This window comes from Engystomops pustulosus, chromosome 6 (assembly GCF_040894005.1).
Source record: "Engystomops pustulosus chromosome 6, aEngPut4.maternal, whole genome shotgun sequence".
Taxonomy (NCBI): Eukaryota; Metazoa; Chordata; class Amphibia; order Anura; family Leptodactylidae; genus Engystomops; species Engystomops pustulosus.
In genome coordinates this window covers 129,879,110-129,901,401 of record NC_092416.1, presented here as the reverse complement: position 1 = coordinate 129,901,401, position 22,292 = coordinate 129,879,110, and the positions used below count along the sequence as shown (strand labels likewise).

Genomic DNA, 22,292 nt, shown 5'->3' with positions numbered 1-22,292 from the left:
TGTTTTTTGAAATGTATCCAAACCAAAGCCCTGCCCCTGTGACTACCCCCGGATTTTGTCAGGGTGCAAGGTAAGTTATAACACACAATTATATTGTAATGCAAATGCTTAAAAAAGGCAGAGGTGCATATTTGCACTGCAGGTGTAATGGGCTTATGCAAACTGTCTTTAGTTAAAATTAGGTCCCTGGTGATAGGTTCCCTTTAATAAAATCTCACCAATTAGCTATAGATGCCCCAAAATTATGTACCAGAAAATTGCATCTCATATGAAAAAAAATAAGCCACTATAGGTCCACATTGAAAACAAAGCAGTGTAGAGCAGCACCGTGATTGAAGTTTTGGTGGGTGCAGGTCTTCGTAGGGGTTCTGACAGAAACCTCGCTTAACTAGTAGCAACAATGAAGCAGCACTCCAAGATGAAGAAAAACGGGTTTTATTCCACCATCAAATAGCAACGTTTCACCTTTTCCATAAAGGCATTATCAAGCATATCATGTGATAAGTCAGCTGACTTAAATAGTGGGAGGTGATTAACATCATTGTGACATCATAGGTATATGAAAACATTGAAATGTCTATATCTCATTAAATCAGTGTAAGAGTATAATACAAACATCATAATAGGAATGTTACATCTTGATATATAAGCGTGCTCCAAAACTTAAATCTATGACAGAGAGAGTGAGGCATGTGTTGCCATGGTTCCCTGTAAACATAGCTCCGTGACGTCCAGTCTGGGGGACACCCCGATCGTGAGTGTCCAATCAAAAGATCCTATGTGAATAGTGATATATACAAAGGAATGTATATGGAGAAGTACTTAAAGCATGCAGACATTAGCGGTAACCTCCGATCTCTGAGGTAGCGGAGAATCGCTACACATACTGGCGTCCGCTACAGGAGGGACCTCACCATTTTCTAGAAATGGTTCATCAGTTGGAGGACCTTAAATTTACGATAATAGACAGAATTCCCCCACCCAAGAGGGGTGGCAATAGGGAACTGCTACTAAAAAGAAGGGAGGTACAATGGATACATAGGCTGCGTTCTCTAAATCCTTATGGTCTCAACAGAGACTTGCCTCTCAATGTCTTTCTCTAGCAAGGAGTTTACTCCTTGCCCTGATGACCTGCACATTTCCTGCTTTATAACATCCCAGAATGTGACATTTTTTTTTCTTTCTTGATATTGTTCCAGATTTCTAGTATATAGACTAGTACATTTTGTATGGACAAGTACGCATTATTTATTTGGAGCTATTTACTCTTGTTTTTCAACGTGCCTCTCCTTTTATATATTTTTTCTACAGCAACCGATGGACACCAAGGTGGACACATTTTGGAACTCCCCGACTCTAGACGAACACTGGACCATTGGGCACCTTTGGGGCTTGCGGACCCAGCCAAAGAGGCAGCGATCCCGGATGGGACCTGGACATGTCCAGAAAGAGGCATGGACTCTATGGCCTTCAGGCAACAATGGAATATCCGTGCCTTTTATTTTCTGCCGTCTTGAGGCTCACGCAGCACCTACCCGACACATCCTGATGTTTGTCTCACCTTTTGGGATCGTCCTAGTCCTACCAAAGTTGTCCGGTTGCCTATACCTGTATGTATGGACTGATTTTTTCTTGCGAGGTGACCGTGAAGGGGTTACGCTCCCATGTGCGTATGACAGTGTTCTCCGAGTCTCCCTCCTGTAGCGGACGCCAGTATGTGTAGCGATTCTCCGCTACCTCAGAGATCGGAGGTTACCGCTAATGTCTGCATGCTTTAAGTACTTCTCCATATACATTCCTTTGTATATATCACTATTCACATAGGATCTTTTGATTGGACACTCACGATCGGGGTGTCCCCCCGACTGGACGTCACGGAGCTATGTTTACAGGGAACCACGGCAACACATGCCTCACTCTCTCTGTCATAGATTTAAGTTTTGGAGCACGCTTATATATCAAGATGTAACATTCCTATTATGATGTTTGTATTATACTCTTACACTGATTTAATGAGATATAGACATTTCAATGTTTTCATATACCTATGATGTCACAATGATGTTCACATGTTGCTATTCACCTCCCACTATATAAGTCAGCTGACTTATCACATGATATGCTTGATAATGCCTTTATGGAAAAGGTGAAACGTTGCTATTTGATGGTGGAATAAAAAGTGCTGCTTCATCGTTGCTAATAGCCTGTACAATTTGACAATGCAGATCTCCTCTGGATGGCGCCTCCTTCAATTCTATGCCTGGCCGTGCGCCCATACAGCAGGTTACCACCACATATGGGGTATCAGTGTACCCGGGAGAAATTGGGTATCAAACCTTGTGGAACCTTTTTTCATTTAATCCATTACAAAGGTTTAATTTTCCAAAATGAATGTATTGTTTAATTGTATAATTTGTAGACCGCACCTCCATTTTGTTTTAACCCCTATAAAACACCTAAAGGGTTAACAAACTTTTTAAAAGTGCTTTTTCATACGTTGAGGGTGTAGTTTCCATAATGGGGTAATTTATGAGTCTAACTATTATTTAGGCCTCTCACTGTCAATTAAAAGTTGAGCAGGTGCATCTAAGTACGTACCCAAATTCTGAGCCTCATAACATTCTGGTAAATTATGTGGAATCTTAAAAAACCATGCCAACATAAAGCATTTATGACATTTAGGAAATCTGAAATCTGAAATTATGACATCTGCATCAAAGTAGAGAATTTAGAACTTTGAAAATAATTTTTCCAAATTTTTTCTAAAAGTATTATTTTTTTTCATAACTAAACACAAAAGATATCATCCAAATTTTTTAACTTATTTGAAGTACAATGTGTCATGAGAAAACAATCTCAAAATCCCCTGGATATCTCATAGCGTTCCAAAGCTATAACCACTTATAGTGACACAGGGCAGATTTGAAAAATGGGGCCGCGTCCTACAGGCCAAAAGAGGCCGAGTCCCGTAGGGGTTAAGATATTCACAAATTACACCAATGACATTTGTCTCAGTTAACCCCTTCCCGACATTTGACGTACTATTAATGCATGGCGGGAGGTGCAGTAATAGTACGTCAAACTTCTGGCCCCGGCTCCGCCGGGGCCAGAAGCTGCGGGTGTCGGCTATATATTATAGCCGACACCCTCCTCTAACACCCGCGATCGGAGATTTCTCCGATCGCGGTGTTAACCCCTAACACGCCGCGGTCGCGCTGACCGCGGCGTGCTAGGGGCATTTAACTAGATTCGGACCCCCCCGCGGCGCTTACCGGGGGGGTCCTGCTCCTCTGATCGCAGCCCCGGGACTGCCGGTGCCCGGGGCTGCGCGATCTCCTTCCGGGGAGCCGGGTCCTGCCAGGAGGCAGGACCCGGCTGTGACACACTGAGCATGCGCAGCATGCTCAGTGTTTCACATAATACAGTGTAATACATCTGTATTACACTGTATTAGGTGAAGAATAGCTTGAACAAGTGATCAGTGGATCACTTGTTCAAGCTAACCTGTAAAAGTAAAGAAAAAAAGTTAAAAACACTGAATAAACACAATTTTTAATAAAAATAATTAAATAGAGTTAAAGTCCCCTTAACACAAACATTCCCTATACACATCTAATAAAGTAAAAATACCTGAAAATCACCAAAACCCCCCACATATTTGGTATCGCCGCGTCCGTAACAATCTGTACAATAAGTCAGAAACATTATTGGACCCGTACGGTGAACACCGTAAAAACAAAACCCGAAAAACTCGCCAAAAATATAAATTTTCATAAAATCCCTTCACAAAAATGTTCTAAAAAGTGATCAAAAAAAGTTATGTGCCCCAAAATGGTACCAATTGAAAGAACAACTCAACACGTAAAAAATAAGCCCTAAACTAGCTCTGTCAACCAAAAAATATTAAGGTTAAGTTCCCGAAAAGATGGCGATGCAGAAACAAATGAGATTTCCTCTATATTAGTTTTTCTCCAGTAAAATTGTAAAAATAAATGAAAAACTATATAAATGAGGTATCACCGTATTCGTAGTGATCTATAGAATGAAAATATTATAGTATTTTTAGTGTATGGTGTACGACCCCCAAAATATACAAAAAAAAAGAAACCCCAAATTGACAATTTTCTTTTCCTCCATACATTAAAGAGTTAATGAAATCTCATCGAAAAGCTACAGATCCACTTAAATGAAGTATTTGTAAAGTGCATCTCATGTCGCAAAAAATAAGCCCTTATATGTCCAAATTGCCAAAAAAATAAAGATTGTATAGCCAATAAAAAGTGACAATGCATAATCTGCTCTGAATGGCGCAGCTTCCCTTCGATGCCCTGGCGTGTGCCCATACAGGAGGTTACCACCACGTATGGGGTATTGTTATACGCGGGAGAGATTGGGGATCAAATTTTGAGGAGCGTTTTGGAATTTTATCCACTGAGAATTTGTACATTTTATGAAAAACACATTCATTTAGCCAAATAAAATGTAATTTCGAAATTGCATCCGATTTTGTTTTAACCCCTGTAAACCAATTAAAGGGTTAACAAACTTCATAAAAGTTGTTTTACGTACGTTGAGGGGTTTAGTTTCTATAATGGGGTAATTTATGGGGTTTTACTTTATTTAGGCCTCTCAAAGTGATCTGAAACCTGAGCAGGTCCCTCAATAGCAGATTTTGCTTTTTTTATGAAAATGTGTAAAATTGCACCTAACGTTCAAAGCCCCATAACATCTTACAAAAATAAGAGTATGCATAAAAAACCACGGAGGTATAAAGTAGACATTCGGTGAATGTTAGTTATTACGTTTTTTGGTGTTATGACTCATGTGTGGAAAAAGTAGAAAATTTCGAATTTCGAAAATTGCTAATTTATCCAAATTTTCACCAAATATCTGATTTTCTCATAAATAAATGCAAAACATACCACCAAAATTTTTTAACTAACATGAAGTACAAAGTGTCACGAGAAAACAATTTCAAAATCACTTGGATATGTTAAAGCGTTCCAAAGTTATAACCACTTATAGTGACACAGGGCAGATTTGAAAAAATGGGCCGTGTCAGGAAGGTGAAAAGTGGCTTCAGCGTTAAGGGGTTAAAGTTAAAACACATATGCGATCAAGCCAAGTCCCTTCATGTTTCATAACACAATTCAATTTAACTGTGAGAAGGCTTAATCGTTTTTTTTTGTGTCACATGTGATAAGTTTACATCTCATGTCTATGGCCAATTGGACATAATGATGATACTATTTTTGCATTCAATACACGCTTACCATGACAATATCAAAGTAATCTTCAATCAAAGTGAGCACAGCTTCATTCCTACCACTTCCAACACATTTCAGAATATTTCTGATCTTTTCATACCAAGCTACCATGTAAAGAAGAACAAGAAATCGGATTGTTATGGAACAGTACTTTAACAAAGGAAAATATTTTGTGACACTAGAGTTTCTGTGGCCAGAAATAATGTCCAGCAGCAAATACTGTAGTCAATAAAACCACTTATCTTTTCAACAAGTCCTTGATTGATCGCTGTTGTGAGCCATTCTTCATTACCAGAAGTCATACATTTTGAACACTTATAAATAACACTGAGCAACAGTGACACATTCCTCATGTCTTTCTTATCCAGTTCCTTAGAAAAAAATGGAAACAAAAATTAATGCATAAACAAAGTACTGCACATAACATTAGTATTCCCTAAAATTTACAATGCAGGGAAAATGCTCACTGGTAGTGAGGATGCCTACATGGGGAGTTATTTATCATTAGAATGTAAATTTTTGGTTTTCGCATTGTCAGACTTACCGTATTTTCCGGACTATAAGGCGCACTTAAAAGCCTTGGATTTCCTTGGAAATCCAAAGTGCGCCTTATAGTCCGGTGCGCCCTATGTATGGCGCTGGGCAGCGGACCATACTTACATAGTTCCCCGCTACCGGAGACAGCAGATCTCCAGCGGGAACTGCAGACCACGCGGCACGAACAACTTCTGCCGCGTGGTCTGCAGTTCCCGCTGGAGATCTGTTGTCTCCGGTAGCGGGGACCTATGTAAGTATGGTCCGCTGCCATCCTCCACCTCCCCCTCACCTTCCCCACTCACCTTCCCCGCGTCGCCGCGTCTCATCTCCGCGTCGCGTCCCGTCAGTTCTCCGCTCCGCCCCCGGACCTCCGCCGCGCCCCCAGACCCCGCGCCTTATAGTCCGATGCGCCTTATATATGGAATTATTACATATATAAGGCGCATCGGACTAATGCGCCTTATATTCCGGTGCGCCTAATGGCCCGGAAAATACAGTATCTTAGATGGTTTTCCTTAGTGATAAATTTTGCATACTGTATATGTCTGTAGTGTATTTGCAATGTTGTACAAAAGCCACATATTTTTGTGAAATCCATTGCAAAAGTTTAAACTATGCCTGCTTAACAACTGTCAGTAGTGTCAGTTAGGAGGGCAGAGTAACTTGACTGTATCCTGCAGCTCCTTGCCTCCATGAAAGAGGGCATAAATAAATGTCTTTTCATAAGAATGGTGGTTATAGTCCCATGCATAGAGGCATCAGTAGAACATGTATAAAGATATCTAAAAAGGTAATGGTACGTCACAAGCCGGGAGCGGGTGCATGGAGAGGGCTCACCGGCTTTGCTGCATATTGTAGCAAAGACTTACTGCTAACACTCAAGGTCATTGCTAGTTTAGCCGACAGCTTAAAAAAAAATGGATCGCTCCCTTGACGTCATTTACAATAATTAAAGCCTCCTGTACAAAATTTTTTAAATTTTTTTATTTTGCCATCATCTGGCACCAATAACTTTTTTTTAACTTCGGTTTACATAGCTGTGGGTAGTGTCATTTTTTGCGACTTGATGATGATGTTTTCATTGCTATCATTTTTAGACTGTGCGACCTTTTGATCACTTTTTATTGATTTTTTAAATATTTTTCAAAATGGCAAAAAAGTGCTATTTTCCGTTACGGGGTTAAACACAGTGAAAAACTGTTATTATATTTTGATAGATCGGGCATTTTTGGACACGGCAATAGCTAATTTGTTTATGATTTTTACTGTTTATTAATATTTATATCAGTTCTAGGTAAAGGGGGGCGATTTAAATTTTTAGGGTTTTTTATTTTATATATATATATATATATATACAGGCAGTCCCCGGGTTACATACAAGATAGGGACTGTAGGTTTGTTCTTAAGTTGAATTTGTATGTAAGTCGAAACTGTATACTTTATAATTGTAGTTCCCGACAATTTTATTTTTTTGCCCCAGTGACAATTGGAGTTTCAAATTTTTTTGCTGTAATAGGACCAAGAATTATCAATAAAGCTTCATTGCAGACAATTTTAAGCTGATTATTGCAATCTGGGACTATTTTAAAGCATCCAGAGAGCTTCACCAGAGGTCACAGTGGGCAGAGGGGTCCGTCTGTAACTATGGGTTGTCTGTAAGTCGGGTGTCCTTAAGTAGGGGACCGCCTGTATATATATATATATATATATATATATATATATATATATATATATATAAACTTCTTTTTATTTTTACTTTTAATATTTTTCAGACTACCTAGGGTACTTTAACCCTAGGTTGTCTGACTGATTCTATCGTATACCACCATACTACAGTATGGCAGTATATGGGGATTTTACTACCTGATAGCACATTGTAATGAAAGGGTTAAAACAAGACAGCCTCGGGTCTCTGGAAGACCCAAGGCTGTCATAGCGACGGATCGCTGCTCCCCGATGATGTCATGGGGAGCCGTGATCCGAGGCAAGATGGCGGCGCCCACGTGCTGCTATGTTTTTGATCGGCGGGAGGACACTCTTCATGCACCGGGACCTGACGCGCGCCAATAACGGGTCAAATACCACCATTTTGAATTGCAATTTGTTATGCAGAAAACAAGTCATCACACAGCTCTGCACATGGAAAAATTAAAAAAGCTAGATATTTGAAAGTGGGGAGTGAAAAATGAAAACGCAAAAACGAAAAAAAAAGAGCAGCGGTGAGAAGGGGTTAAAGTTCAAATCACTCCCCTTTCCCTAGAACTGATATAAATAAACAGTAAAAATGACAAACATGTTAGGTATCTCCGCACCCCAAAATGCCCTATCTATCAATTATAATAACTTCTTTTCTGAGCCTTTAACCCCGTAATGGAATGGTTGAAAATGCCACTTTTTTGCCATTTCAAAAGTTTGTAAAAATTCTTCATTTTCCAAGTTTGAAATGTTCTGCTTTCCAGACAGGAAGTAAAACTACCCAAAAAGCTTGATAATTAACATTTACGGAATGTCTGCTTTATGTTGAGATGATATTTTATGCATCCTCTCACTTTTCTAGGATGTTATGAGGTGCAGAACTTTAGGTGCGATTTTTCTCATTTTCATGAAAATTGCCAAAACTCACATTTTGAGGGACAACTCAGCTTCCAAGTGACTTTGAAAGGCCTAAATAATAGTAAAAGCACATAAATTACCCCACTATAGAAACTTCACCCCTCAAGTATGTAAAACAACTTCTATTAAGTCCATTAACCCTTTAAGTGTTTCACATGGGTTAAAACAATATGGACCTGCGATTTAGAAACTATGGAATTTTTTTGGAAAATACATTCATTTAGGCCAAAACTGAAATTTTCAGAATAAATTAAATGATGAAACGCACTGCAACGCTTGATGCCCAATTCCTCCCGAGTGTACTGATACCCCATATGTGGTGGTAAACTGCTGTATGGGCGCACGGCCGAGTATAGAATGAATGGAGGCGCCATTCACAGCAGATTTGTATTGTCACATTGTACTACCTATACATTTTTATTTTTTTTGGTAATGCAAACATATGAGGGCTTATTATGTACTGGATGAGATACAATGTATAGATAATTCATTTTGGGGGACTATAGCTTATTCATGAGATTTTATTAACTATTTCAAGGGGGACACAAACAAAATCATCAATTTTTATTTTGGATTTTTAGCACTTTTTTTCCCCCCCTCTCACTGTAACATAAAAATAATATTTTATCTTTATTCTCTGGTTCACTACGATTACAGTTATACCTCATTTATATAGTTTTTCTTATCTTTGCTCAATTTTCCTGAGCAAAACCAATATTGGAGAAAATCGCATTGTTTTTACTATTGACAACTCTGTAGGGCCATAACTTCTGTATTTTTCTGTTGTCAGACCTCGTTGAGGGCTTATTTTTTGCGAAAAGAGTTGTTCTTTTCAGTCGTATCATATTAGGGAACTTAACTTTTTTTGATCACTTTTTAGAACATTTTTTGTGATGGTGTTTGATGAAAAATTGTATATTATGGGAAGTTTTTCGAGTTTTTTTTTTTTTACGTCGTTCACCGAGCGGGTTCAAGATTGATTTAGATTTATTGTACAGATTGATACGGTCGCGGTGATACCAAATATGTACGTGTTTTTGTGTGTTTTTCTGTTTTATATACTGTATTTGCATTATATGTGTAACTGGGGAGATTATGGGACTTTATTTTATTTATTTAATTATATAATAAAATGATTACATTTTTTTTTTTTTTTCTACTTTTTTACATTTTCTACTTCTCGGCTTGAACAAGCGATCGTCCGATCGCTTATTCAAGCCTTTATACTGCAATAAACTTGTATTGCAGTGTATAGTGAAAGTAACTGAGCAAGCTGCGCCTGCTCAGTTACTTACAGCCGGGTCCTGCCAGGAAGGCAGAACCCCGGCGGGTAGAGGAGCTGGAAGCCCCGGGTCACTCATCGGAACCCGGGGCTTCGGCAGGAGGGATCAAATCCCCCGGTCGGGGGGGGGGGGGGGGGGGTCCGATCCACGCGGGACACGCCGCAGTCATGCTTGACCGCGGCGTGTAAGGGGTTAAACACCCGGGATCGGAGTTTTTCCGATCCCGGGTGTTAGTGCCGGGTCTGGGCTGTGACATCACAGCCCGACAACGGCACTTGCAGGACCCCATGTCCTGAAATCTTCTTCTGACGCGCCGCTGTAGAAAGACGTACGCGTCAGAAGAAGTACCCTTAATGACTGCCGTAAAAAGCCGATAGGGCAGTCATTAAGGGGTTAAAATGGTAGCATTGTAAATGTCTTCAAAAGTTGCAAAAAATTACACCACCCACAGCTCCGTACACCAAAGTATGTAAGATGGCAAAATGTTTTTTTTTTTCGTACAAGAGGTTTTCATTTTTTAAATATATAAAAACATTTTAAAATTTGGTATTCCCGCAAACCCAACGAAAAAAAAGAGACATGTCATTTGGGGCACACAGTGAAAGCCATAAAATCCAAGGCCACAAGAAAATGGTGCAAATGCAAATGAAAATGCGAGTGTGAGTGCAATGAAGATACCTTGGAAACCAGCTGGTCAAGTTTCAGTAGCAAATCCTTGCTACATTTTTGAGAAGTGGGTTCTATCTGTAGAATTCCTTCAAGGGACTGAAATTCCCATCTTTTTAAAGCTTGGTCCACATGTGCTTCCAACTAATAAACAAAAATATTCATGTTACTACTTCTAATTGCTGTATATCATTACATTTTATACATTTTTGTTGTATAATACCTTCTGATCTTCCTTAATAGGCATTGTTATGTGAAGGATATTACAATCTGCAAACAAAAAAACAAGTTTATAACAAATTATATAGTAAAAGATATACTGTAATCAGAGGTTGCACTAACATTTTTCCAGAAGGATAATAATACTCTTACCCTAATTTTTGAAGAGTATTTTGCCAATTCAGCAAATTGACGCCCCTTGCAACTGGTCATGACTATAATTGGCTAGGTGTGTCCACCAATTCGGGATTTTCCAGCATATTTATTTATTAATACTTATTTTTAATTCATACATTTTTATATTTATTCAAGAAAGTTGATGTGTGACACTGTATTGCACTTTAGGTATTTCCTTCGGTCCAACCGTCTTAGGGACAGGACCACTAATGTGACCAATAATGCACTATTGTATGCACTTTATTGCAGGTTATTATTTTTTGCACAATTTATACTTAATAATTATGGTCATTACTTATTTTTGGATTTTTTCATTGCTGGTTTGAGAGACTTCATAGATATTCTATACTTACCCTTTGGTTATCCACCTTGATTGAGTGTCCCAGCGTATCATGGGATTCTTCTGCGCGTGCGCATAGTGGCGAACGTCTGTCCCATACCAAACTCGTTGCGTGTATGGCGCAGGCGCATACATGCGGATTTGACTGGATGGGGTTGTTGTCTCTTTTGGTGTGCACTAGCGCATGCGCCTACTTAATACCGTGAGATCCAATCGCCATCCTTGTTTCACGGCGCATGCGCATAGTATCGCAATACCTTGTACTTCTATGTTTATATATGCTACAGCGCATGCTTGAGATACCTGCACGCATTGGAACAACTCACAGCTGTTGTGCATCAGGAGCGCACTACCTGATTGGAGGTAGGTGGTCACCCCGGGATACTTAAGGCGGAGCCCACCAACATGTAGGCACTTACCCCTGAGGAAGTCGCAGGTCTGCGACGGAACGTGTGGGGTGCCTCCAGCCACGAGTAACACTTTGACCGAAGCTTCCCACCTTTTGATTCTGTGACCTCTCTTTGATCTGAGTACCCAGGATGTTGTTCATACTCGTGTTTACCCTATCACTCGCTAATTTTCTATCCTTCTATTATTGAGCACCTCAGTGAACTAGGGACCCATGTTGATCGATGTAGGGACAACTGCAGGAGTCTTCCTATTTTCTATCTCCCATTATTCTATCCATCCAGGACTGTTATGTATTGGTTATTGCAACTCTGTGGGAATTGATTGTGTACCTCTTAGTACTCGTGGCTGTGTGTGGAACGATTTGTACTGTTTTGGTCCACTTGTTGTTTCCTAATGTGTGCTTCCACACTTTTAATTGTTTTTAAGCAATTTTTGATGCATGGTGTTTGTTTAAAGGAATATTTTGAATAAATAAAAGAAATGTACTTTATGCCTATACATACTAGCTTTTTCCTCTTTGCTACATACTATATTTAGTGTGCAGGCTATTTTGTGACCACTCGGTTACTACACACTTGTCCACTTATTGAGTGCACCAATTCGGGATTATGAGCAAGTCCCTCAGGCAAATCCTGAACGTGGATGTCGGGTCTGCTCATCTCTACTGGCCACCCATTTGAAATGTTTACTTTACATTTATTTATATTAGGGTGTGGGGGATAACTCAGATGTTTTTAACCCCTTAAGGACGGAGGGTTTTTCGGCTCATTTCTCGCTCTCCAACTTCAAAAATCCATAACTTTTTCATTTTTCCGTGTACAGACCTGTGTGAGGGCTTATTTTGTGCGTAACAAATTTTACTTTCCCGTAATGTTATTTATTTTAACATGCCGTGTACTGCGAAGCTGAAAAAAAATTCCAAATGTGGAAAAATTGAAAAAAAACCGCACGTCACGTTCTTGTGGGCTCAGTTTTTACGACTTTCACTCTTCGCTCCAAATAACACACCTACTTTATTCTTTGGTTCGGTGCAATCGCGGTGATACCAAATTTATATAGGTTTTATTGTGTTTTAATACATTTTCAAAAATTAAACGAATGTGTACAAAAAAGAAAAATTTTTTTTTGCCATCTTCTGACGCTAATAACTTTTTCATACTTTGGCGCACGGAGATGTTTGAGGGGTCATTTTTTGCGAAATGAGCCGACGTTTTCATTGCTACCATTTTGAGGTCTGTGCGACATTTTGATCATTTTTTATTTCATTTTTTATGTTATGTAAAAAGGTGTAAAAGTCGCATTTCGGACATTTGGGCGCCATTTCCCACCTCGGAGGTCACCGCCGCCTGTAACCGTTTTTATATTTTGATAGATCGGGCATTTTGGGACGCGGCGATACCTAATATGTTTGTGATTTTTACTGTTTATTATGTTTTATATCCGTTCTAGGGAAAGGGGGGTGATTTGAACTTTTAATATTTTATAAATTTTTTTTCTTTTTTAAACTTTTTTTTTTTCTTTTTTTTTTCACTATCTTTTAGACCATCTAGGGTACATTAACCCTAGATGGTCAGATCGCTGCTACCATATACTGCAATACTTCTGTATTGCAATATATGGCATTTTTGCAGCACATTCATTACAATGAGCCACTGGCTCATTGTAACGAATCTGCAGCTGCCAGATAGCCTCGTGTCAAAAGAAGACACGAGGCTACCATGGCAACCGATCGCCGCCCCCCGATGACGTTCGGGGGCGTGGCGATCGAAAAAAAAAGATGGCGGCGCCCGTGCGCCACCTTCTTTTCAATGCCGCCGGCAACTTTGCCGGCGGCAACGGGGGGGTTAATAGCCGCGATCGGTGCTAGCACCGACCGCGGTTATTAGCGGTGGGGGTTTTATGCATTATGCAAAAACCCCCACCTCTGTATGAAGAGGACTCAGCCCGTGAGCCCTCTTCATACATCCCTTATACCTCTGCGCCGTAGAGCTACGGCGCAGAGCGTTAAGGGGTTAAATAGACTTTATTTGTTTCTATACTGAGCTCCACATATGTATCCCCTGCTGTTATATACCAATCACAGATAACAGTGCATCCAATTGGATCTCTATTATCAGTGATCAGCATATAGACATGTAGAGAGAATGCACATTGCATCTTCTCTACATGTCTATTAACTTCTCTGCTCTGGGAATTCACTCAGTCTGAGCGCTGTATTTAGGGGCAGCTGTGACAGAGGTCTGAGAATATCGGCCCCCTGTCACAGTACAGGATTGGGCTGTCACACTGACAGCTTGATCCAGCAGATGGCATTGCATGCAGAAGCACACAGCACACAGTGGGCTATAGAGAGGGACAGAGCTTGTTCCCGGCCAGTGCAGAAGATAGAGATCAGCTGCTTATACACAGATCAGATGATTATACTGAGTAGCAGTGACCTCCGGTCACGTGACCTACTATCGGGCTGCGAGCTGCAGAAGTGAAGAGACTGCAGCTCGCAGCCCCTCAGAGGGAGAGGGGAAAACAGTCCACATCAGACTATTTTTGTAGAGTAAATCTGCCAATACCAGATTTATAAAGCATAATAAAGCTTTATAAAGCATTATACAGGCACTCTCTAATAACAGTGCTACGATAATAACAATGCTTTATTTATATAGCGCCATCATATAACGCAGTGCTGTACAGTACATGGGGTACATATATAAATAAAACAAGTCATTACAGAGTAACCAACATAATCAGCCGAAACAATAGGAATGAGGGCTCTTACAATTTATGATCATACAATGCTATGATAGGTTAAATTATATTGCAAGCTTTAATAGAGTACAAAACAGAATATGGAACATAAAAATAAAGGGGCAGTTTTCTATTTTGGCGGTTGCTTTTTTCTCAGAAACTGTACTAGCTCTCAGCTCCTGGTTGTGCAAGATATAGCAGAGTACTGTTCTCAGGGATGTGGAGTCAGTAAGCTCCACAGCTTTGCTGAGATAAATGCGGGCATTCCTTCCCAGTGGCTGATTCCTCTGATCTGTAGCCCAGGAGCTTCAATACTGAGCCTGTACATGAAGTGCAGCCACATTCATCTCAACTAAATGCCTAGAATGGGGGTGCATAACTCATTCTAACAGGCCAGATGTGGCCTGCCAAACCCTGTTGCATCCCACACCACATTGACAGTCACAATCCAATGAGTGCAGCTGAGAAGTCCACACAGTTCTGCACTTCCCCAGTGGACTTAATATGTGCATGCGCCATTACAGTCAGCATCACAAGAGTTCTCATCAGCAGGGCATGGCTGGCTACCTGATGTGAGTTGGCACAATGCGCACTGCAATAGTACATGTGCAGTGCGCAAAACAGATAGTTCTATGAAACAGCTAACACCCGACTCCTGCTAAGCTCCTGAGAAGACACTAGCTTTAACCCCTGAACAACACAGCCCCTTTCCGATTTTGTGTGAACTTGTCACAATCAGGGTGTGTTCACACATGGCGCTATAACACATAATTTTTAGACGCAGCAGCCGAACGGATAGTAACATGAAAAACACCACGTGGGCTTGATTTCTGTGGAAGAAATTCTATTGGTGGTAACATTTAATACTCCATGCAATGTCTTGAGAAAAATGACAGAAATTCCAAATATAGTAGAATAGTAAAAAAAAAGTCCTGCCATTTTCTTACAGACTTTGTTTTTTACAGCTTTAAATGAAATCTAAAGTCTAGAATTTACTTTTGTTAGTATGTCTGGAGGCAGATTTCTGATGTCTGCCTCATCCCTGAACATATTTTATAATGTACAGGCAGTCCCCGAGTTACGTACAAGATAAGGACTATAGGTTTGTACTTAAATCGATTTTGTATGTAAGTTGGAACTATATATTCTGGTAATGTAAAGTAACTTCAGTCACTTTTTTTTTGTTTTGCATGACATAGGCTACTGTGGACAGCGTATAGATAGAAAGTTACACTTGTGCTAGTTAGATTGTGCACGCCTCCTTGGATACCTGGGATCTCACATGGTAGCGGCTTTCAGGAGCGTAATGAAGATGCTGCACATGATTTACAGAGGCAGCGGCTTGCAGAGGAATACTGAAGCTGCTGCACTTTAAAGAGGACCTGTCACCACCCCAGACTTCCCAAACTAAACATACCGGCATGTAGGCGCTAGTATCATGATTCTGGGGCACTTGGAATTTTCGTTCTAGCCCCCTCCGTTCCCGAGATATGCCCCCCGTGATCTGACGATTCCGAGGTCTGTATCGTCAGAAAGGAGGAGCTGCAGCACGGGTGGGGGGGTGTGAGTATGCTAAAATATTCTGACACCATCCAATCAGCGTCGGATGGTGTCAGCTAAGAGACTCAGCTAAGGGTGAGGGCAGTGCGAGATCACTCTGTATTCCGTGTGCTGCCAGGGACAAGCGGCTGCGCGCACTCGGCACTGCAGAAACATGATGCCGGGAGCGCGCAGCCGCTGCTCAGCGCGCCCTCACCCTTAGCTGATTGGATGGTGTCAGAATATTTTGCGCAATCTTTATAGCTTTTCTTTTTTTAGCGCAGACAGTGGCTAAAGCGCTCTATTCTCCTGGAAGCGATCGTGGGTATCCAAGGACGCTTGCGCTGGTAACATCATGTATACCCGCGATCGTGTATGGCAGCAGCTTGCAGGACGATAAAAGCTGAAGCCGTTGACTGCTTTAGTAGAAGAATAAACTATAAAAAATTGTGGGCTTACCATCATAAGCATCCGTGTATATCCGATCGCCTGCGCTACAAGAAATAAAATCTATGAAGATTGCGGGTAACCATGGACGTACTTGGATACCTGCGATTTTCCCCGGCAGTGTGTTGCAGCCTGTGCTGGATGAGAGTCAAGCTGCATGAGCAGGGATCACACTTGCATAAGATTCCTGCAGACTTTCTGTGCTGGTGAAATCCCCGTTCGTAACTATGGGTCATTCGCAAGTCGGAACAACATAAGTCGGGGACTGCCTGCATTGGGAATCTGCTTACAGGTTTATAAACTTTATTTTATTTATAACCTGCAGAGGCTACTAAGGGCATGGAGTGGCCTTTGTGAGCCCCTATTGATTTGCCTCCCTCCACTTGTGAATGGGTGGGCACGGCCCCCACAGGTGCTGTGGCTCTTAACAGGCTACATGGGAGCTCTGCTCTAAGAAAAGTAGATTCTGGATGGTTAATTTCCTTTAAGTTTGTCGAAATGACAATAGGGCTGTAGGATCACATAAATAATGCATTTCTGTTATGTTTTGATTAAAAAATATATATTTTTGCGGGGGAAAAACATTACTGCTTCCTCATAATCAGACTCCTATATAATTTTTGGCAAGATCTGATGATGTTTTCATTGATACCTTTTTAGGAAATGTACAACCTTTTGACGATTTTAATTAACATTTTATATTTGTCAAAATTATTAAAAAAAAAGCCAGCAGTGCTAAAGGTCAGGAGACCACAATGCTGGAAATAGGAGCCAGAGCCGGGGAGTTTTTTATTTTTTGGTTGCCTCTGACCTTAGCAGGTTTTCAGAATTCCTGTAAAGACCCTTGAAGGGGTTCCCCAGTGACAACAAGTTAGCCCCTATCCACAGTATGGAGCTCACTCGGCCCCTGTCCATCACTAGGAACCAAACTGGTCATTCGCGAACGAGCCACTCTAATTTAATGTTTTGCTCATTCCCGATCACAGGCGTTTCCATAGAAACGCTGATGCAATTGGGCCGCGGCCCGCCCTGGTGGGTGCGGCTTTGTCTGCGTTTTCAAACGCAGACAAAGTGGTGTGTGTGGCACCAGCCTAAGAGCCGGCTTTTGTTCGTGAACGACGTGAGCCGGCTCACCTCAGTAAACCAATGGTTCACTTAACCCCGCCCCTAACCAGCTCACCACTACCCCTTTAAAGGGGTTGTCCGAGTTTTAAAAAAAAATAAAATATATGTGGCCGGGAGCAGGCTGCCTAAAATAATAAAGATGTACTTACCTCCGATGCCCTCCGGTATCCAGCGCTGCTGTCGGTCCGGGCGCCATGTAAACAAACATGGCCGCCGAAGCAGCTCCGGGAGGTAATTACATCTTTATTGTTTTAGTCAGCCCGCTCCCGGCCACATATAGTTTTTTTTGAAAACTCGGACAACCCCTTTAAGCCGATAAAATCCAGTTAAAAGTGGTGTGGGATGGCTGACTGGCCTGTGGCTCCCTATTATATATTTAATAGGGAGCCTTTCAGGAGCCAGCTCTTCTTAGGCTGGCGCCACACGTGGCGCTTTTGTCTGCGTTTGCGAACGCAAACGCAGACAAAGTCGCGCCCACCGGGGCGGGCCTCGGCCCGATCGCATCGGCGTTTCTATGGAAACACCTGCGATCGGGAACGAGCCGCCGGTGTTTCGTGTTAATTTAACGCGAAACACCGGCGTCTCGTTCCCGATCGCAGGCGTTTCCATAGAAACGCCGATGCGATCGGGCCGAGGCCCGCCCCGGTGGGCGCGACTTTGTCTGCGTTTGCGTTCGCAAACGCCGACAAAAGCGCCACGTGTGGCACCAGCCTTAGGGAGCTGAGCCTAATGAGCCAGATCACTAAGAAGAGCCGTAATTCCCATAATTAAACCAAACCAATCAGCAAGTTAGCCCTTATCCAACAAGATGTCACCGGAAAACACTGGTATCATTTTAAAGTAAAGGGCCAGCTGTCATTAACAGATTGTCTGGGACTAAAACACTAATAGTGGTGGGATCTAATACCTGGTACCCCCATAATCAAGGATCGTAGTGTTCAGGAGCACCGTATGTTGTATAGTGGCTATAGTGTTTGGCATGGCAGCTCTGCCCTTTTCACTTAAGATGTAAGTGACCATTTGCACTATGCACTTAATGTCACAGGCTTGTGAAGTGCAAGCTCCTCTTACAAGACTGCCTACCACATTGCGAAGCTGATCAGCGAGATCTGCCCTAAAACGCATTAAACAAACCTTGTTAAAAAAAATCTCTTCCGGAAAAAAGATGATGATGAGACTGGCAGTCACACGGCTTTCCTCATCAGCTATAAGGCGAAAACAGGACGACTATTTTAAGAAGTTATCCTTTGTAAAACCGATGTAACATGTACACTGTCTATAGGGTGTCTATAAGTCACATACATCTTCTTAGTGAAATACTAGAAATCACCGCGGATTATGATCGCTATGCGGTGGCTATGATCAGGTTTGCGTCCCGCTCTGCAGGCTCCGAGCTGCTTTACCTCAGGGGAGGACTTCAGGACTTTCCCGCCATTGCGCAGTGATAATTCCACATACGCGGGCGGCCGCACTGCTGCGTTTGCCAGTCACGTCTCCAGCCAATCAAGCGTCGAGTTCTTTCAGCGCTGGCGTGTAATGGCGGCAACCTACAATAAGGTAAGTTGTCGCCCTCGTAACACAGAAAGGCAATGGGTGTAGACATTATAACATCATTATGTTCATTCCATAGTTCATTCTGCCATCTGATACTTTCCAATACTTTATACGCGATGTTGGGGGAAACAAAAGTATTGTCCCACAGTTTATTCATTGGTGTGAATGGGGAAACTAGCAGGGACACTGACAATGATTTAGGCTGTGGCAAATACACTGTAGAAGGAAGATTGCTCATGATATGTTGGACTGTATGTCTTCACACATTTATGACATACATTTTGTGGAGACTGCAATTCCGAATAATCTTCACCTGCAGGAATACATAACTATCTAATCCACTATCACTGCTCAAAAAGTCGGAAAGACCCAAAACATCAAAATAACCCCTATCAAACCTCCATAGAAAAGCACACATATAAACCTCAACCGATAAATAAATCCAAAATCTTTATTACTATATCAATTGACAGTACATCACAAAAATTGCATCTGTGTTGAAAGACCCTTTAACCCCTTAAGGACGCAGCCTGTTTGCAGGTTAAGGCTCGCAACTTTTTTTGGAAATTTGACCAGTGTCTCTTCCTGTGGTAATAACTTTTCAACGCTTTAAGATATCTCTGTGATTTTGAGATTGTTTTCTCGTGAGACATTGTAGTTTATGTTAGTAGTGTCATTTCGGTGATCCGTTCCTTTTTTGGGGGGTAAAAATTCAAAAATTTAGGAAAAATTTGAAAAAAATGACTATTTTCAAAGTTTCAAATGTTATAATTTTTAGACAAAAAGTGATACCACAAATTTTTTTTGATAGAAACCTTTTGCCATTGGTCTTCTTTTTATATCCATAATTTGTTTTACGTTTCCATTATTTTTATGGATGTGAGAAGGTTTGAAGTTTTAGTAGCAACTTCTCAGATTTTCTTGAAATTTGAAAAATGCGAACTTTTTGGTGATCAATTCAGTTTGGAAGTGCCGTATAAAGGCTTATGTACTATATACCCCCACAAGTAACACCATTTTATGAACCTAACATCTCAACCTATTCAAATCAGCATTTAAGAAGTCTGTTAACCCTTTAATTATTTTTCCGGAAGCATATGAAAATGGAGTGGAAATTTTGAAATTTCAATTTTTGATTTCAATCTTTCCAATTTAGCCCTAAAACGGATACATTCAGAAGGAATTTGAGGTAAATATATATTCCTAATTTCTTGCCCTGCTTCTTCCGAGTACGGCAATACCAGACATGTGGATGTCAGCTGCTGTTTCCCAGAACAGAGTTAGCGATACCGGGAATTTGGAAGGCCAATTTGGCTGCAAATATTTTGTGGTGCCACAGTGTAATTGAAGAGCCCCTGAAGTAAAAGTACAATAGAAAACCCCCCAAAATGTCACCATTTCGGAAACTAGACCCCTCAAAGAATTTATCGGTGGTTGTGGTGAGCATTTTAACCCCCGACACGCTGGTCAAAATTGAATGCAAAGTAAATGGTGCAGAGTAAAAATTGTGTTTTTATCTCAAAAATGTCATTTTAGTGCCTCATATACTGTGCCCAACCCGTGCCACTTTAGACAAACACCCCAAAAATCATTCTGCAGGTTGTCCCGAGTACAGCAATACCACACATGTGCCAATAATTTACAGACTGGGCACACAGAAGGGATGAGAACGGAAGGAATGAAATTTTGATTTTCCAGCTCCGTTTTCACATGTTTGGATTTGGAGTGCCATGTCATGTTGGCAGGGCCCGTGAGGTGCCAGTGCAATAGAAACCCCCAATAAATGATACCATTACGGAAACTAGACCCCTCAAAGAATTTATCGGTGGTTGTGGTGAGCATTTTAACCCCCAACACGCTGGTCAAAATTAAATGCAAAGCAAATGGTGCAGAGTAAAAATTGTGTTTTTATCTCAAAAATGTCATTTTAGTGCCTCATATAATGTGCCCAACCCGTGCCACTTTAGACAAACACCCCAAAAATCATTCTGCAGGTTGTCCCGAGTACAGCAATACCACACATGTGCCAATAATTTACAGACTGGGCACACAGAAGGGATGAGAACGGAAGGAATGAAATTTTGATTTTCCAGCTCCGTTTTCACATGTTTGGATTTGGAGTGCCATGTCATGTTGGCAGGGCCCGTGAGGTGCCAGTGCAATAGAAACCCCCAATAAATGATACCATTACGGAAACTAGACCCCTCAAAGAATTTATCGGTGGTTGTGGTGAGCATTTTAACCCCCGACACGCTGGTCAAAATTAAATGCAAAGCAAATGGTGCAGAGTAAAAATTGCGTTTTTATCTCAAAAATGTCATTTTAGTGCCTCATATACTGTGCCCAACCCGTGCCACTTTAGACAAACACCCCAAAAATCATTCTGCAGGTTGTCCCGAGTACAGCAATACCACACATGTGCCAATAATTTACAGACTGGGCACACAGAAGGGATGAGAACGGAAGGAATGAAATTTTGATTTTCCAGCTCCGTTTTCACATGTTTGGATTTGGAGTGCCATGTCATGTTGGCAGGGCCCGTGAGGTGCCAGTGCAATAGAAACCCCCAATAAATGATACCATTACGGAAACTAGACCCCTCAAAGAATTTATCGGTGGTTGTGGTGAGCATTTTAACCCCCGACACGCTGGTCAAAATTAAATGCAAAGCAAATGGTGCAGAGTAAAAATTGCGTTTTTATCTCAAAAATGTCATTTTAGTGCCTCATATACTGTGCCCAACCCGTGCCACTTTAGACAAACACCCCAAAAATCATTCTGCAGGTTGTCCCGAGTACAGCAATACCACACATGTGCCAATAATTTACAGACTGGGCACACAGAAGGGATGAGAACGGAAGGAATGAAATTTTGATTTTCCAGCTCCGTTTTCACATGTTTGGATTTGGAGTGCCATGTCATGTTGGCAGGGCCCGTGAGGTGCCAGTGCAATAGAAACCCCCAATAAATGATACCATTACGGAAACTAGACCCCTCAAAGAATTTATCGGTGGTTGTGGTGAGCATTTTAACCCCCGACACGCTGGTCAAAATTGAATGCAAAGTAAATGGTGCAGAGTAAAAATTGCGTTTTTATCTCAAAAATGTCATTTTAGTGCCTCATATACTGTGCCCAACCCATGCCACTTCAGACAAACACCCCAAAAATCATTCTGCGGGTTGTCCCGAGTACGGCAATACCACACATGTGCCAATAATTTACAGGCTGGGCACACAGAAGGGATGAGAACGGAAGGAGTGAAATTTTGATTTTCCAGCTCCGTTTTCACACGTTTGGATTTGGAGTGCCATGTCATGTTGGCAGGGCCCGTGAGGTGCCAGTGCAATAGAAACCCCCAATAAATGATACCA

At 41.4% G+C, this 22,292-nt stretch overlaps 2 protein-coding genes across 9 annotated transcripts in view; one reads left to right on the top strand and one right to left on the bottom strand.

Moving 5' to 3' along the window:
- Positions 1 to 22,292, bottom strand: part of SYCP2 (synaptonemal complex protein 2) — a 152,008-nt gene that overhangs the window by 107,815 nt on the left and 21,901 nt on the right. For 3 of the 4 annotated variants that reach the window (XM_072110996.1, XM_072110998.1, XM_072110999.1), the window contains exons 1-4: positions 18,770 to 18,842; positions 10,590 to 10,636; positions 10,379 to 10,510; positions 5,274 to 5,638 (exon numbers count right to left, since the gene is read on the bottom strand). In XM_072110996.1, the coding sequence (XP_071967097.1) occupies positions 5,274 to 5,378 (105 nt within the window). In that variant the 5' untranslated portion in view covers positions 5,379 to 5,638; positions 10,379 to 10,510; positions 10,590 to 10,636; positions 18,770 to 18,842. Of the gene's footprint in view, positions 1 to 5,273; positions 5,639 to 10,378; positions 10,511 to 10,589; positions 10,637 to 18,769; positions 18,843 to 22,292 lie in introns of those variants that run through there. The other variant, XM_072110997.1, reaches the window with a different exon arrangement.
- Positions 18,738 to 22,292, top strand: part of FAM217B (family with sequence similarity 217 member B) — a 39,812-nt gene continuing 36,257 nt past the window's right edge. For 4 of the 5 annotated variants that reach the window (XM_072111004.1, XM_072111003.1, XM_072111000.1 and 1 more), the window contains exon 1: positions 18,783 to 18,923. The gene's annotated coding sequence lies outside the window, so the exon portion shown is untranslated. Of the gene's footprint in view, positions 18,924 to 22,292 lie in introns of all 5 variants that reach the window. The other variant, XR_011847745.1, reaches the window with a different exon arrangement.